The 16,962-nt window shown below is 40.8% G+C and overlaps 2 protein-coding genes across 3 annotated transcripts; one reads left to right on the top strand and one right to left on the bottom strand.

Moving 5' to 3' along the window:
* Window positions 1-7,162: 7,162 nt before the first annotated feature.
* On the bottom strand, window positions 7,163-9,755 carry hmgb1b (high mobility group box 1b). 2 transcript variants are annotated; one of them, XM_030744607.1, is made up of 5 exons: window positions 9,595-9,755; window positions 8,344-8,504; window positions 8,099-8,244; window positions 7,834-8,008; window positions 7,163-7,732 (listed from the first exon to the last, which is right to left on the bottom strand). In XM_030744607.1, exons 2-5 carry the CDS (start codon window positions 8,488-8,490, stop codon window positions 7,601-7,603), a joined length of 600 nt encoding a protein of 199 aa, XP_030600467.1. In that variant the 5' UTR covers window positions 8,491-8,504; window positions 9,595-9,755; the 3' UTR covers window positions 7,163-7,600. The 2 variants fall into 2 exon arrangements, with proteins under 2 accessions (XP_030600467.1, XP_030600468.1); XM_030744608.1 differs by lacking the exon at window positions 9,595-9,755 and adding an exon at window positions 9,384-9,479.
* Window positions 9,756-12,512: 2,757 nt separating this feature from the next.
* On the top strand, window positions 12,513-16,681 carry tex26 (testis expressed 26). Its single transcript, XM_030744606.1, has 8 exons — window positions 12,513-12,700; window positions 13,466-13,579; window positions 15,233-15,317; window positions 15,414-15,576; window positions 15,683-15,839; window positions 16,002-16,187; window positions 16,261-16,422; window positions 16,532-16,681. The coding sequence occupies exons 2-8, from the start codon at window positions 13,504-13,506 to the stop codon at window positions 16,663-16,665; spliced, it is 963 nt and encodes a 320-aa protein (XP_030600466.1). The 5' UTR covers window positions 12,513-12,700; window positions 13,466-13,503; the 3' UTR covers window positions 16,666-16,681.
* Window positions 16,682-16,962: the final 281 nt, after the last annotated feature.

The raw sequence follows: 16,962 nt of genomic DNA, 5'->3' as shown, positions 1-16,962 counted from the left end.
TTTTCCATTGAATAGCTAAATAAAACAAATAACCCTCCATCAGTGCAACAAAATAGAAAGAAGCCTGAAAGTTACTCTGATGTAACAAGTCAGTAAATTCAGGAGAAAGACTATAAATCTATAAAAGTGACTCTCAAAGTTTAAAGTGCCATTTTATTAGGACATTTACCTTATTTTCCCACTGACGCCTTCATCAACATCAGAAGCAATTATCACAGCAAACACGGTGCCAACAGGACTGTCCTCAGGCACTATGGTGTTGTAGACTTCCTCAGTGAACTCTGGCTGGTTGTCATTGACATCGTCGACTATGATGTGCACAGTCAGAGTGCCTGTTAGAGGTGGCAGTCCTTCAGATGACACAGAGGCACTCGTTATCAAACAGTCTGATGAAGCAGATTCTTATTTCCATATTGAATGATGAGTCTTGCACTTTTATTTGGATAAAAATTACCTGAATCAGCAGCAGTGATGGTGACCATATACAGTGATTCCTTCTCTTTGTCTAGGCTATGCAAAATGTGAAATGTGCCACTGGGAGTGACAGAGAACAAACCATCTCCATTTCCTTTCTCTATAAAATAAGTAAGCTGACTGTTGACTCCTAAATCTTCATCCAAAGCCGAGACCTTGCAAAATAATTAAAAAAAAAAAAAGGAGAAGAAAATAAATTAATTAAAAGACAAGCATCAAAACAACATATTTTTTAATCAATCTTTACTGCACCTGGTGTGTCAGCTGAGTCAGGTCCTCCTCATTCTCCTTTACATGTATGATCAGAGTTTCTGGGAAAAACTGGGGTGCAAAGTCATTGACATCCACCACTGTGATATGGACAGCAGCAGTAGCAGATCTGGGAGTGTTTCCTCGATCTACAGCGGTCATGATTAACGCGTAGTTCGAGTCCTTCTCTCGGTCTAATTCATCCATGACTGTGACGACTCCTCGAACCGCATCCACCACAAATGGACCGGCCTGGGCCAACGAATACCGCACGTGCCCGTTTGGCCCAATATCACGATCATGAGCCTGAACCCACAACAGGCTCGTTCCCCTGGCGATATCCTCTGCGACCGTCAGGCTGTAGCTACTTTGTGAAAACTCTGGGTCGTTATCATTCACATCCTCAACGTGCACTGTGAGATTCATAGTGGTTGCCATGAGGGGTGAGCCTTCATCAGTAGCTATTATAGTAACAATCAGGGTATCCACTTCTTCTCTGTCCAATAGCTCCTCCAGGTATACCTTTCCACTTCTGTTATCAATGCTGAATATCCCACCAGAAGTATTTAAGTAATACAAAACCTTCCCGTTGGATCCAGCGTCTTCATCCTGAGCATGAGCAGTCATTACAACAGAATGCAGCGCAGTGTCCTCTGGTATACTAACACTTTTGGCTGACACAAACACTGGAGCATTGTCATTGACATCTTCAATAATCACAATAATACACGCTGTGCTGGTGAACTGCAAGGACGCAGGCTGGGCGCAGTCGCTGGCTGTCACAGTCAAATTGTAGGAGGACCGTCTCTCCCTATCCAAGGGTTTGTTAAGGCATAAACTACCAGTTGAGTCTGTGACAAACACTTCCTCTTCATCACCACCGACCACTCTCATCTTCACTTCTCCATTGTCACCTTGCAGAGATGTGTATTAAAAAGGAGGAAATGGCTTTAGAAGACTTGGTGTAAGGTAAGACCTCAATTAGAGACATAGACATCAATTATGGCCTCTCTCGGAAGCTTAATGCGCTATACTATACCTTCTGAAATCATGTTTGTAACGTAAAACATTTTTTCACAGGCTTTAGCCTGAATAAATTAAGGAGCGATGTGGGGCTTGAATATGACTAATCCCCAGACAATGAAAATCTATTTTCTTAACTTTTTACCCCCCCCCAAGACAAAAGAAATACAAAGATCGACTGTTATGTTACGGCTGTGTGCAGGCAGACTTTAGATCCAAAGGCAGGCCTACGGAGGCAAAAAATTAGCAGAATACGGCTTTAATATGGATTATTCACAGGAAAAACAAAACTCTAAACTAAACTAAACTAGGAAACTGAGTAAAAGGCACACATGCAGGACAGGGAGACACACAGCAATGTGGGATCTGAGGAGAACTGAGGGTTTAAATACACACATGGGATAATTAGGGAAAGAGGACAACTTGGAAGAACAGGTGATCCAAATCCAACTAACAAGAAAAGGGAAATAAAAACAGGAAATGCAGTAACTAACCGTTTTTTATGCTTGCTACATGAAGCAGTGTCTTGCAACAATATATATAGTTTAACCAACACTGCTGAGATGTTTTGTGTAGAGCAGCAGAGAAACTTTCACACTGGGTGCAAGAAGGCCATGACTGTTATTCAGCTACAGCCACTGGACGAAGCAGTTCACACAAAATAGAAATGCACCACTGATATTGTCACCTAATAACAGGAAACCGAGGCTATAATTCTCATGGGACCACCAAAATTGAACAATAGAAAATCAGAAACACTTTTTCTGGTCCGATGAGTCTCAGTTTCTGCTGCAACACTCAGAATCCATTCAGAATTTGGCATAAACAATATGAAAGCACGGATCCATCCTGATCCATATCAACAGTTCAAGCGGCTGGTGGTGTAATGAAGGTGGGGATATTTTCTTTGCACACTTTTGACCTCTTCATGCCAACTGAGCATTGTTTAAACACCACAGCCTGTGTTAGTATTACTGCTGACCATGTCCATACCTTTATGACCACAATGCACTTTTATTCAGGATAACAAACCATCTCACAAAGTTCAGATTATCTCAAACTGAATTCTTGAACTCAAATGTCCTTCATAGTCACCAGATCTCAATCTGAAAGACCACCTTTGGGATTAGGAGGAACATCGTGAACGTGTGGCCGACAAATCTGCAGCGACTGTGTGAGGAATGCTCCCAGCACCTTGTTGAATCTGTGATACAGGGAAGGCAGTTCCAAAGACAAAAGGGGGTCCAACCCAATACTAGCAAGATGTACCCAACCTAATGTGTCCAGTGTGTGTGTGTGGGTGTGTGTGTGTATACTTTCTTGTAGTTTAGTCTTCTTTCAGTTCCAACTTCATTCAGTATGTTTCTACATTAATTTAAACTTTATTTCTGATTTACATGCAGTGATCTTTTTAACCCCAAAATGTTCCCTTCCTTTAAATGCTGCAGGTAAAATCTGCTGAATGTGCGGCAGAGGTGATGCTTCATTTTCACTTTGCAAACTTACCTTCATCTTTATCGGACACATTCAGTGACAGGAAACAGTTTCCGATGTTCGTGTCCTCCAGCAACACTGCAGAAAAGGTATCCCGACTGAAAACAGGGGGGTTGTCGTTCACATCTAACAAATTAAAATACACCCTGACACCGGACACCTGCAGACCCCCCTGCTGCACCTCCACTGTGAGAACATAGAATCTTTGTGTTTCAAAATCCAGGCTGCGGGTTAACAGAAACTCCCCTGAGACAGGGCTGAGGAGGAACAGGTTGTCGCCATCATCCTCCTGAACTGAGTATGTGATAGGTGTGAGACTCTCAAAGTGTGTTTCCACTTTTCCCACAACTGTTCCTGTCAACACAGTGAAAAATAATCTAAAAACAGTGAGGTGAAAAGAAAACTTGTGGTAAAAATTACTGTAAAAATGGAGTAATCTGAAGTATACCAGGTATTGAAATGGGAATCCAAAGTTACATGTTAGTATTTCAGGAAATGATCTCTCAGCTAACATGCACGTGTGCTTACACGAGGAAAGATGACTAACCTGGTACTGTGTCTTCTTTCACTTGAAAGGAGTAAACAGTTTTGGAGAAAGCCATCTGCGTTCGCCATCTGTTGTGAGGGTGTAAGCTTGCTTCGCCATGCTTCAGCACAGCATCAACAGATGTATGATACCAGGAGGGGAGCGTATGCCGCCCTAATACGATATCTGCCAGCTCCCTCACACTACTTACATTTATGGGCTTATGAGATGATGTAGCATTAAACAGCTGAGGAAGGAAAGGAGTCACTGTTTCTTTGAAGTGAAGTACACATAAATTTCCAGCTTTTGAAGCAATGAAATGATTGGAAATATGCAAAAATGCACTGTAGCCTCGTTAATTAGATAAAAGAATCAAACACAATCAGATCCATAAATTACATTTTTGGCTAGTTATCAAAACTTATCAACTAACAGGCCAACTTACCATAAACTGAAACAGTATAATTATATATTTCCTTCTCTGTCCGATAGACTCCATTATAAAGTTTACTTCTTAAGTGCCTCTTTCTTGATCATAATTACAAAATCAAGTAAGCGAATGGTAACAAGCAACAGACACGGCATTAAAAAGTGAAGTCCTGGAAACTGCACAGCAAACTGCAAAGCAAGCCCAACAAATGGGAAACTATTAAAGCTGTATCCATAGTGATTACTCAATCTGTTCAGCTTGTAATCCTGACTGACACGCCTCTTTGACATCACTCTATGCAAATCCTGCATCTGGGGAGGGGAAAAAAGTTCTCTTGAGACTCCAAAATGAAGCAGATTTAGTTTGTTATTGAATTTCAAAAGAAAAACATCCCATTATCTTCATGAAGTAAACAGAAGGTTAGGATTTTTTTTTTATTAAAATAATGCACTTTTTGCCAAGTAACACTAGCACAATATCCTGCTATGGTGTACTGAATCAGTATGTTTTATATTCTCTCCCTTGATTCTGCGATTGAGGTTATTCAATGTAGACATGAAATGGACTCTCTGAACAGCTACCTGCAGGAAGGTGGCCTGGAGGGAGACTTTGTTGTTGCGTATCAAATGGAGGAGTTTCATTCAAAGACCGCATGAAATTCATTCAGCGGGTAAAGAGAGAGGAAAAAAAACTATTCTGAATCACAGATTTAAAAAGAGACTTGACATGATGCTGTAACACAATGTAAAACAGAAACTGAATGCCAACTAAAAGGCAGCATTCTTTTGGAGCAAATGTAATGAATTAATTAGTTTAGTTTTTATGAATGATTTTTGTTTTTCTTTGATATTCCAAATTACTGCTGCTGCGTTTACTGAATTCTTCTTTTCTCTGGCACATAAAGTAACTGCTACAAAAGGAAACAGGGCTGCTACCATCTCTGTGCTTGCCTCCTATAAAAAAAAAAAAAAAAAAAAAAACACTGCTGTGACCCTAATGTTAACTACATGCAGGAACACTGAGCTTGTTTGTGTGTCAGACCCAGTGAAAGGAGAGCACACTGGTTTCATTCATATTTGCTAACACTGCTAAGAAGAGAACAGTTACCGCAGCAGACAACGCTGCTGAGAACAGCCCAGTGAATGGACATGTGAACCCCCTCTAAGTGACTGTGAGGCCACCGTGTCTGTGAGATTGCCTCCAGTTACAGGGAACTGCAACTCAATAACCACCAGGGGATAACAAAAGGTCCGTGCCTTGGGAAAGAGAGCGCTCACAAAAAGTGCTTTTCTTCTGTCCATTTGATGCTTTGCTAGGGCTGAGATAAATCCATAATATATTTTAGGATCTATCAGTGTGTCGGGACATCATGCAGTGGAGCCCCTTCACTGCCTCCAGGCCCCGGGAATGTTCCTGGTGGAAAACAGCACCATTCCTCCAAAAAATACTCCCTAATTGTGGTGTTTTGTTTTTCAGTGAGTCCTAAGAGCTGTAGGTATTTAACTTGTTTCACTATGAAGGGAATAGCATATAATTTACATCTCTGCCACACACACAGTTCAGTGATCCCTCATACCCAACAGATGGTGGTATCACCATCCGTGGAAAAGAAACAAGCAGTGCAGAACCCATATAGGGTGGCTGCTTGTATGCATATACATAGTGGTTTTACTATATCATGGCGCCACCTTCTGGATTTAGGCTGTTCAAACTACTGTAGCATGATCAAGATTATTCTTACTATTCAAAGCAGTTTATAATAAAATACTGCTGAGGGTGTGGATCCATTAGCACGTACCAAATCAAAGCCATTGGCCAAGATCTTTTTGAAACTGTCAGGAGGTACAACTGCTAGAACAATTTAGATAACTTCATTCTTCAACAAAAGTGACTTTTCCAATAAGACAATCTGATATCCCTCATTGTCTTCATATTGTTGCCGTCTCTAGTGTTTGTCAGTAATCGTTACTCAGTTGTGCCATTAGCTATATGATCAGCCAAACTCTAGTGTCTGAACTATTTATAGATGCACTATTATATAGTATGTCTGTGTAGATTCTCAGTCATCCAGGTCATAATAGTCTCTGGAGCTTGAAAAAAGGCAACTGGACTGGACTGGACAGTCGCCTTTTTTCAAGCTCCAGAGACTATTATATAGTAGTGCATCTAAAACAAATATTGTGAATTTAATTTAAAAAATGTAAGCTTTCATAAATTATAAATATTTCAGGCTTTTTTGACTAAAGACTTCATAGTTGTCCAGATAAAGATGGACACCGTCCACAAGGGTAAGCTTGTAACAGTTGACTGGAAGGAAAAAGTGCAGTAAGAAAAGGTGCATAAGGGACCGGTCTTGAGAGGACTGTCAAGTGGTGGCACCAAAGGATTAAGAACCACCACACAGGTGTCTTCAGGAAAGGAGGTACAACTGCCAGAACAATTTAGTTAACTTCATTCTTTCATCTGCTGACAGGTTCTACTCACAGAACCAGGGTTATATACATAACCTTAAGTTTTATGGAGATCCTCATGTCCTTCTGCAGCAGGATTGGGTACCACCCCTCAACTAGCAAATATTTTGCTGACCACGATTGGCCAGCTAATTCAACTGGCCTGAACCCTGAACCTAAGAGGAAAATTTGAAACACCAAATGGAAGTGAAGATCACTATCAAAGCACCCTGGACACCTCAGAAGTGCCACACTGCACTTCACATATTTATGAACATACTTTTCAGATGCTGGACATTTTTATAGTGTACATTATAATAATGTGAGACACTGGATTTCTAACCTTTATGAGTTGTAAGCCATAATCACTGAAATGAAAACAAAGATCGAAATATTTAACTTTACATGTAACAAATATAGAACAAATGCAAATTTGCTAGTTTTAAAGATCTGTTGAGATCACTGATATTAGAGGGAAGAAAAAAAAACCCTGCTAAAAAAACAAACAAAAAAAACAAAAAAAAAAAAAACCCTTTATTGAAGACATTCTTGAATGTCGACAGCTGCATTTGATATTAGAGTGGTATTCAAAGAACAATAAAAAGACGTTGGGACAGCACATAAAAAAATATTTTTCAAAATAAAGAAAAATACACTAGCAACTCAGAAATCTCATTTTTGAGTTGTAACACCTAAAGACTAGTTACTTTCATACTTATTTGTAGTCCTCCTAGACTGTTACATAATATGGCAGGGATAAAGTACTACCACTAGAAAATTCCAAACTTAAGATATGTAGTGTTAACTTTACAAAAAAGGAGAATAACACTGTACATCTTAAAAACATTAAATATACACATGATCTTGGTCAATCTGACTTCTGTTTCAAGATGGTGAATTGAGATATTAGGATATATGGCATAAACAAAACTGCAGGTCCCGTCCCCAAGTGAGCTACTCATCATCCTCATCCTCATCCTCTTCTTCCTCTTCCTCCTCTCCCTCCTCCTCTTCTTCTTCGTCATCTTCAGCTGCAGCAGCTGATCCTGAATCCACTTTTCCCTTTGTGCGGTATGCGACAATATCCTACAACAGAGAGAGACGTGCTCTTTTCCATGCTTCATAAAAAAATAAACTTCCTCTATCAAATTGACCAGTCTAGCTTCTGTGTCATTATGGATTATTACCTTGTCGTATTTCTCCTTCAACTTGGCAGCCTTCTTCTCATATGGCTGCTTTTCTTCTGCAGACGAGCTGTTCCACAGCTCTCCCAACTTCTTTGCCGTGTCCCCAATGGAAAGTCCAGGATTTTCACTTTTTATTTTGGGGCGAAAATCTGCACAGAAGAGGAAGAATGCAGACCTGTGGGGGGGGGGGGAATGTTTAATCCGCTGAAGTACACTTACTGTCTGACAGAAAAACAAAGGGGAAAATGCAGATTATGGCACATACGGTGGTCTCTTGGGGGCATTGGGGTCCTTGAATCGCTTCTTCTTCTGGCCCTTGGGAGGAATATAATTCTTCATTTCCCGCTCATAACGCAACTTGTCTTGCTTGGCCATGTCTTCGAACTTGCCTTTCTCTTTTGGCGACATTGTCTTTGGAGAAACACAGCCAGTTTTAAACAATCTAAAAGATAAAATACTTAATTTAGAAAACGTAAAATAAAATCAGATACTGAGAAGAATTCATTTTACCTTCCATCGCTCAGAGCATTTCTTGGAGAACTCTGAAAAGTTGACAGTGGCATCAGGGTGTTTCTTCTTATGCTCCTCTCTGCACGTCTGCACAAAGTAGGCATATGAGGACATTTTGCCCCTCGGCTTCTTTGGATCCTTCACCATTTTGGCTTACTAAACTGTAAGGAGCAAAAAAAAAATAAATAAAAAAATTTTTTTTTTAATTCAAATTATTCCAACACTTTCATTCAATATAAGTGACAACATCTGAATGCCCCTGGCTAATTGTCTGCCTCCTACTCCATCAGTTTCCCAGATCTATTGTTTAAATTGGGTGGTGGGAGGAGGGTGCCTGGGGTGACTGATGATCCATTGTATGAAGAGGCCAGCAGCTATTAAAACTACAATCAGCTACACGTTTCTGTACTGCCACTCTGGATCTACCATTTATACACACGAGCTAGTGAAAACTGTGCAGCGCTCAATAACGTTAGCCTCCCGATGATATAACGTGAAGTTAGCCGGCTTGAGGTTCTCCGTGAATATATTAGCTTCCACCTCATCTGATTGTTCATTAGCTTTTAGCCATCTTGCTTTGTGTCCTTTTGCTATCAGCGTTAGCCTTCGAGCTAGGCTAGCCTGTCACGGTGCTCATCTCAGGAGACGATTATGAAAATGGCTGATTAGACTGCTAACAAAGGCTAGCTGCCCGTTTTCAAACAGCCCCATGTCCTTCAAGACAAATGTAGCTGCTGCATGCGTAACCTCTCTGGACACTACAGATTAGTCGACTTAAAGTTCAGTGAAAGTGGCAGTATTGCCGGAGAATGATGCACCGCCTGCATCACCGCGCTCCGGCTGCCTCAGCACCAGTCAGCGGCGGTATTAACCTACATTCAACCAGCTAGCGTTAGCCTTTAGTGGTAGCATCCAGCCGCCGTTAGCACGCACCGCATTAGCGGACGTTACGTTAACTTGAGTGCGGCAAGATAGTTAACTGGGTCATCGGTGATGTTATACTTTAACCCGCGGTGCACTTTATTTCGGTTATTACTCACGGTGGCTGTTAGATAACTACTTAGCCAAGTTAGCAAGATAACGTTAAACACCAGGAGCTTGACACTGCGTTAGCATCCCATTCAGCTCAGCCATGCAGCCAACTACGTACAACGGTAACGCATACTGTGCAAAACATAACCCAGAGTATTGTTTCATTCATAAGAGCCGCGCACTGTTCGCTTTGTTTAAGATTACGTTCACGGTGCTTACCCCTACAGCGCTATACGAGGCCAGCCACACGTCGGTACGTCTCAAACAATGGGACGAAAAGCACCGTCAGTGCGCGGTCTTTTGGCTGCGAGGATTCGTCTGTGTTTATCCTGTGTGTTGGGCACCGGCTGTCGGACATTGGCTACCGCCAACTCCTTGGAGTATCTTATTGGACACGCGCTGTCAGCACTGCTTGTTGTACGGTTGGTTGTTGAAAACACGGCGGAGCGATGGCGCTCGGCTTGAATGACGGTGAATTTAACTGAAAGGAAAGAAATTCACAGCTCAGTAGTGAAAACTATATACTAAGAGCCTCCATTATTGTGAAGTTACTCCTTCAGTAGTTAAACACACCGTGTCGGTTACAGTATTGTTGTTAGAGAATAGGCCTGTTATACAGTGCTGTTAAAAAGTATTTGTCCCCTTCCTGATTTCTTTCTTTTTTTGGCATATTTATCTAAAACACTTACATGTTTTAGATCATCAAACAAATTTTAAATAGAACCTGTTTAAAGTAGGCTAAAAAATAAAGCAACACATCATGCCACAATCTAAAGAAACTCCAAAAGAGCTGAGAAACAAAGTCTGGAAAGGGTCACAAAACCATTGGGATTCCAGCAACCCACAGTGAGCGCCATCATCCACAAATGGAGAAAACCTGGAACAGTTGTGAACCTTCCCATGAGTGGCCGGCCTTCCAAAATTAATCCAAGAGCACATCGACGACTCATCCAGGAGGTCACAAAAGAGCCCAGAACAACATCTAAAGAACTGCAGGCCTCACTTGCCTCAGTTAAATAAGAACAATAACATAGAGACTGGGTAAAAATGGCATCCATGGGTGAGTTCCAAGGAGAAAACCACTGCTGACCAAAAAGAACACACATTTGCCAATAAACATCCTGATGATCCCCAAGAATTTTGGGAAAATATTCTGTGGACTGATAAAACTAAATCTGAACTTTTTGGAAGGTTTGAGTCCAGTTACATCTGGCATAAAAACAACAGCATTTCATAAAAAGAACATAACAGCAGTCAAACATGGTGGTGGTAGCGTGATGGTCTGGGGCTGCTTTGCTGCATCGGGGCCTAGGTAAGTGATAGAACCATGAATTCTGCTCTCTAAAAGAAAAAGCTGAAGGAGAATGTCTGGTCACCAGTTCGTACCCTGAAGCTCAAGAGCACTGGGGTTATGCAGCAGGACGATTTTTTGAAACACACCAGCCACCTCTGAATGGCTCAAAAAAATAAATAAAAGAGAGAAAAAACAGGAATTTGGAGCGGGCTTGTTAAAGTCCAGTCTCATTGGCGTGACCTTAAACAGGTAGGTTTGGATAGCTTTTTTCCTTTAATAAATTAAATCATCATTTAAAAACCGCCTTTTGTATTTACTCAGGATATCTTTGTCTAAAATTAAAATTTGTTTGATGATCTGAAAGATGTCATTGTGACAAATATGAAAAAAACAAAAAGAAACCATGAAGGGGGCAAATACTTTTTCACATTACTGCATTACTGAATTACTGTTTGTGTATTAATAAAGAACATTTTAATACTGTAATCCTTTAGCTTGAAGCTAAGCCTCAGATGAACAATGGTTACAGAATAACAATGACAGAAGTAAATAAATAGGTTAAATATAAAAGTTTAGGGAAATGTAAAGATATTATATACTTTTAGCAGCAACAAATACATAATAGCACAGTTTTTAATTGACTTCTCATAGTAAAAACCTCTGAAGTTCAATTTATTGTGTGGATGGAGATGAATAAAGCCCAAATGTTTAAATATTTGCCTTTTAGCAGCTATAAAAATGCACAATCAAATATTTTATGGCATGGTTTTGTGGCGGTGGGGTGTGGTTTGTGGCTCATCTGCAGGGGAGGGGTGGTACAGTGGATTCAGGGCAGTGCCAGGGGAGGCTGGCTGGCACAGCTGTCAGCCATCATCCAATTATGCCTCTCCTATTTTACACAGTAGTGTAGTATAGAAGAGGCGTGTGTGTGTGTGTGTGTGTGTGTGTGTGTGTGTGTGTGTGTGTGTGTGTGTGTGTGTGTGTGTGTGTGTGTGTGTGTGAGTGTGAGAGAGAGAGAGAGAGATGAAAGAAGTGCCGGCTGACAGCTGAGACGCTGCAGTGTACTGGTGGTTGCAACAGCCAGAGCAACATTGGCATGAGCCAAAAAAGCAAAGAGTGTGAAGTGTGTGTGTGAACTGCAACAAGCTGTGTCAGACTGTGTGTGTTGGGCATCCTCAGTAGCTGTCGTGGTACAGTGAAAGGCATGATATTATGAAGTGGCCTGTTTCTTTTTCTGAATTATTAAAATCAAAGTCAACTTTATTGTCATCTCAGCCGTATGCAAGTATACAGAGACGTATTGTGAAGCACATTGCAGACCACAGTGTATACATATACATAATGCAAATAAGACGTGCCTTGGCATAGAGAACAGTGGAAATACAGAATACAAGCAAGTAGGCAAATATGAGTTAAACTATATGGTTTATATTTGTAGAGAATATGGGAAAATGCTTGAATTGACCAAACACGTCCAGAGTGTATGGACAGTATTGTGCAGGATATGCACTGGTATATACAATCATATCAGTTCTTTCATCCTCCAGGAACTGCCTGCGTACTCTCGTCACATGAGTCTGGACATTGTCCTGAACCAGGAGGAACCCTGAACCCTCTGCACCAGTGTAGGTCAGTGGATCCAAGGATTTCATCCCAAAACCTAATGGCAGTCAGGGTGCTGTTGCCTAGTCTGAGTGTCCCTCCGTGGATATGCCTCCTGAGACCATCAGTGATGCACCATCAAACCAGTCATTCCAGACATTCACACCAGTGGCTGCTGGAGTTCATTATGTAACTCTGCCAGTGCTCATCCTGTTCCTCCTTGCACAAAGGAGCAGATACCAGTCCTGCTGATAGGTTCAGGACCTTCTACGGCCCTGTCCAGCTCTACCAGAGTAACTCTGTCTCCTGGAATCTCCTCCATGCTGTTGAGACTGTGCTGGGAGACACAGTAAACTTTCAGGCAATCACACGTATTGATGCGCCATCCTGGAAGAGTTGGACGACCTGTGCAACCTCCGTGGGGTCCAGGTATCGCCTCATGTTACCAGTAGTGACACTGACTGCAAAAACAGTCACAAAACATGAGGAGGTGTCATGGCTCAGCAAGCGAGTGGACTCGCAACGCAGACTCGTACTGAAAGTTCAAATGTTTATTTACAAGTTTCAACAGTCCAGGATCAATAGTTCCGTCTCCATTGAATGATAAGTCCACAAAGAGCTGCTCTCTCTCACAGACAGGCAGGGGTCCGAATCACACAGACAGGCCAGACAGATCTCTATCCCAGAAGTTTAATTAACTTGATGCTATACTCTAATTAACCTTTTTGTTAAAAGTGTAAATTACATGTTATCCAGTTGAAAGATGTGCAATAGAGAAGAATCACATATTTCCAAGTGAATAGGGTGCAATAATTTGAGATTATTTCTATTCTAATTTATTTTATTTATAAAAGGTTTAGGAACTATTAACTGCAGTGGAGTAAAAAAGTTGGCTGTACATTATTTCTCTTTGAATTGGTGTTGAGTTGAATATTAATTAGTACAAAATAAACCCAGATGTACTTAGTTACTACCCACTATCAGTAGTAACAGACACATAAGACATCTCTAGCAATGCTAAATTTTTAATGCAACATCTCCCCTGCTGTGCTGCCATTTAAATGTTGTAGGTCTCCATAACTGCAGTGCATAGACACGTCCTGCTCGGACCAGCTTTGCCTCTGTATAGAAGAAGCTGAAAGTATAATTTTGGAATTTTAATACTCACAGGCATTGTCTGTATATGCGTTTCAGCAAGATACCAACGAAGTGAATATTCATCTGGATATTAAATGGATTTAAGTACACTGAAAGCAGCTATAACAGAGGGTGCCAAAGCAAAGCAGTGGTCACCAATGGCAGCCAAAGGTAACGTTAAACCAAGGATAAGTAAACATGTCTCTTTGTATTTGTATCAGACTTTGTTTTTATTTATTTGTAGATTTGTTTTGTTTTCCGGTTCAGTTTATTTTCCACTTAGTTATCTGTTTGTTTGTTTATTTTGTTGTTGTGATGTGGATTTTTGCCAAATTATGAGACTTAAGAAGTTCAGAACTGTACATTTATTGCTCATAATAATACAAGCAGGTCACAAGGAACTACTGCAGCAAAGTTTCTTTGGGGATTCATTTTTGAGCGCATTATTATGTGTGGCATGCTGCTATAGTAGTATTGACACTACTCAAATGTTTTCTCATATTTGTGATTTTATTTACCCAGAGACTGTGAGTGCCAATACATAAAATTAATTAATATTGTAAGAAAAATCAGTATAATATTACTATAAAAATATTAACAAGCAACTGAATAGGCGATACAATGAGAAACAAACATTGTTAAAGCACCAGACACGAGCAATAATATTAGAAGCAAGTAAATAAAGTTTGTTTATGTAGTAATTTTCTAGAACAAAAGTCACAAATCCCTTTGCAGTATAAACTAAGATTCAGCAACTAAAACTGTATAAATAAATAAAACTAAATAAAAGCAAGCATGCAGGGGGGGGGGGGGGGGGGTGTCTTAAGCTTCTTTTTAAAGGTATCAAGTGTGTCCACAGATCTTAAGAACAATGGAAGCAAGATTCACAACCTGGGAGCCACAACCTCAAAACCAGCATCAACTTACCCCAAAGACCTTGCAGTTATATGTGGATGTAGTAGTTCACTGTTATTGTGAGGTAGTTTGTGGTCTTACTTGCAATTGTGAGTGACTGTAAACTGCCACATCCCACTGCCCCTTTACTGTTTTAGGTCCAGTATTTTAGAATTTACAGTCATGTTTACAATTCAATAATAATGCCATATGTTGTGTATGTTACTAGTTTGACATCAACATAAATAAATTGTGATACACGGCACTATACTTTTGTTAGGCAATTGTCATGATTATCATTTCAATGTTCGTTAAAATTAAATAACTTAACTTACATTTAATTAAATATTAATTAACCACTTATTAACAATAGTTATTATTATACAGTGTTGCCAAAGTATTACAGTGAGCTACAGTTTTTTTTTTAGTCCAGTGCTAGAGTAGCAGCACAAATGTCCAAAGGACGTTTATCTTAAGCACGGTTACATTAAACACATTGAGGCATCTGATTACGATGCCTCCTGGCCGCCTCTTGGGTGAGGTGTTCCAGGCATGTCGCACCAGGAGGAGGCCCAGTGGTAGACCCAGGACATGCTGGGGAGATTATATCTCTCGGCTGGCCTGGGAATGCCTTGGAGTCCCTCTGGATGAGCTGGAGGAGCTGGCTGGGGAGAGAGAAGCCTAGGCTCCTGCCCCAGCGACCCGGCCCCGGATAAGCGGAAGAGGATGGATGGATGGATGGATGGATGAATGGATGAATGGATGGATGGTTACATTAAAGCATAGCATTTCTAGTCTTTTTTTCTTTTTACTATCTCTACAATATAGATCAGAAAGTCTCATTTGAACCCTGATTTAGATGTTTACTTTTTGTCATGCCTGCACTGATTAAATAAGATTATTTTTATAGTATAATAGCATTTTTTCTAGGGGGCAAACAGTGGTGGGATCCATATGAAACATCTCACAAAAGGCTGTTCGTCCACCAGCCGAGTTCAGCTGCAGATATTTTCCTGTAAGTACATTTATAGGACTATGAGGCTTTAAATAAGCAAACACATTATGTGTGGTTGTGTGTGTAATTGTGTATTTGGTGCTGGTATTTATGTAGGAAGCCACCATCAACATCATTGATAGACTCCTATTCACAGTCTGGACCTTTTGGTTCAAGTGTATACAGTAAGGACTTCAGCTGGAAGCCTGCCTGTAAACCTGAATGCATTCGCACAGGAACAGCCTCGGGGCAGAGGAGGAATAACCCACATCCCAGCAAGGTTGGTACTGAGGCTGTGTTAGCCTCAGTTTTACATTTATAGTGAAATGCCATGCTTGACCTTTCACAGTGTATTGTAACCTTCAAATCAAGCTATTTCCCCCAAGTCTTTCATGATGTGGAGGCTGCCAAGGGATGCTGCAAGAAGCTCGGAGTACATTTCATTCCCTTTGAAACGTCTCCCTTCTGAGGGGGAGATCCGCGAGGCTCTAACTGCACAGTACCGCTCCACCTACCAATGTGACTTCATGGGTGCACCTCCAGGTACCTCATTTTGGCTGAGTCAGTCTAATGTTTATGAGAGCTTGTCAGAATAGCTGAAGACACCCGTGTATTCAGGCGTATCCAGGCGTCATAAAATTTGTTACATCTCATTTTCCTTTTGCCACTCATTTTCTTTTTGTCACGGTATTTTCTTTTTGACAGAGTACAATGACACTGAAAAAGCAGCAGGGCGGCTTGCACCTCTGCACGACGGGCATCGCGTATCACTGTCTACTGACACTGAGATGAGAGCCAGCTACCGCCGGCCAAACCAAAAACCTGAACTGCTGGCAAATCCTTCTCACTATAGCTGCAAAACAGGTCCAAATGTGGCCTGCCGTGGTATAGGTACTGCCTACTCAAAAACCACTGAAGCTCCAGTGATTTGCAGTGCATCAGATGATCATCCTCTTTGTTACAGTTCCAGCTGTTGTATCAAGAAACTTGCACGTTCAGCAGAAAGGAGCTAATGTGACAACCTATGACCAGTTTTTTGGAAAGCGAGTCAATAATATGACATCTGTGATAAAGTCTCTGATGCCCCAGGAGCTGCAGCAGTTACACAGAATTTTACCTAAAAAGGGTTAGCATTAGTTTGTGTCTTTGGAGGTTTTTTGGCATTGTAACAGGCTGCACTGTGATTTTGGCTTAACATACATGCTCATGTTGGTTTTTGTCTTCTGGCTTTACAGAACAGGAGGCTTTAAAAGCAGTTGTGAGGGAAGATGTCTGTCCAAACAATGAGGAGAAAGTCGATAAACTTCCAGAAACTGTGCGTGATTCAGGCTTGCCAGAATGGAGCTCAAGCTGGCCGGGACCTCGATGAACTTTATCACTTTATATTTGCTGCTTGTGTTTTTTATGGAATCTCATTTCACTCTACGAAATGAGCAGAATAGTATTATACATTATATGTGAAATAATTAATTTGCTGTTTCATTTGTTTGTGTGGGATAATTGTGATAAACCTCTACGCCCAATAATTAAATGTTCTCCTGCTCCTCTTAATTTTATATCCCATATATTTTATGCATTTATTCTTTATGCAACTTGGTAACAATAAAAAAAAAAATGCACATTTTGGCAACAGCAGTTTTGGAATCTAAATGTCACACATTAACAG

Source organism: Archocentrus centrarchus, chromosome 13 (genome assembly GCF_007364275.1).
Source record: "Archocentrus centrarchus isolate MPI-CPG fArcCen1 chromosome 13, fArcCen1, whole genome shotgun sequence".
NCBI lineage: Eukaryota > Metazoa > Chordata > Actinopteri > Cichliformes > Cichlidae > Archocentrus > Archocentrus centrarchus.
The sequence above is the reverse complement of the archived record's forward strand: the minus strand, read 5'-3'. Positions and strand labels throughout refer to the sequence as shown.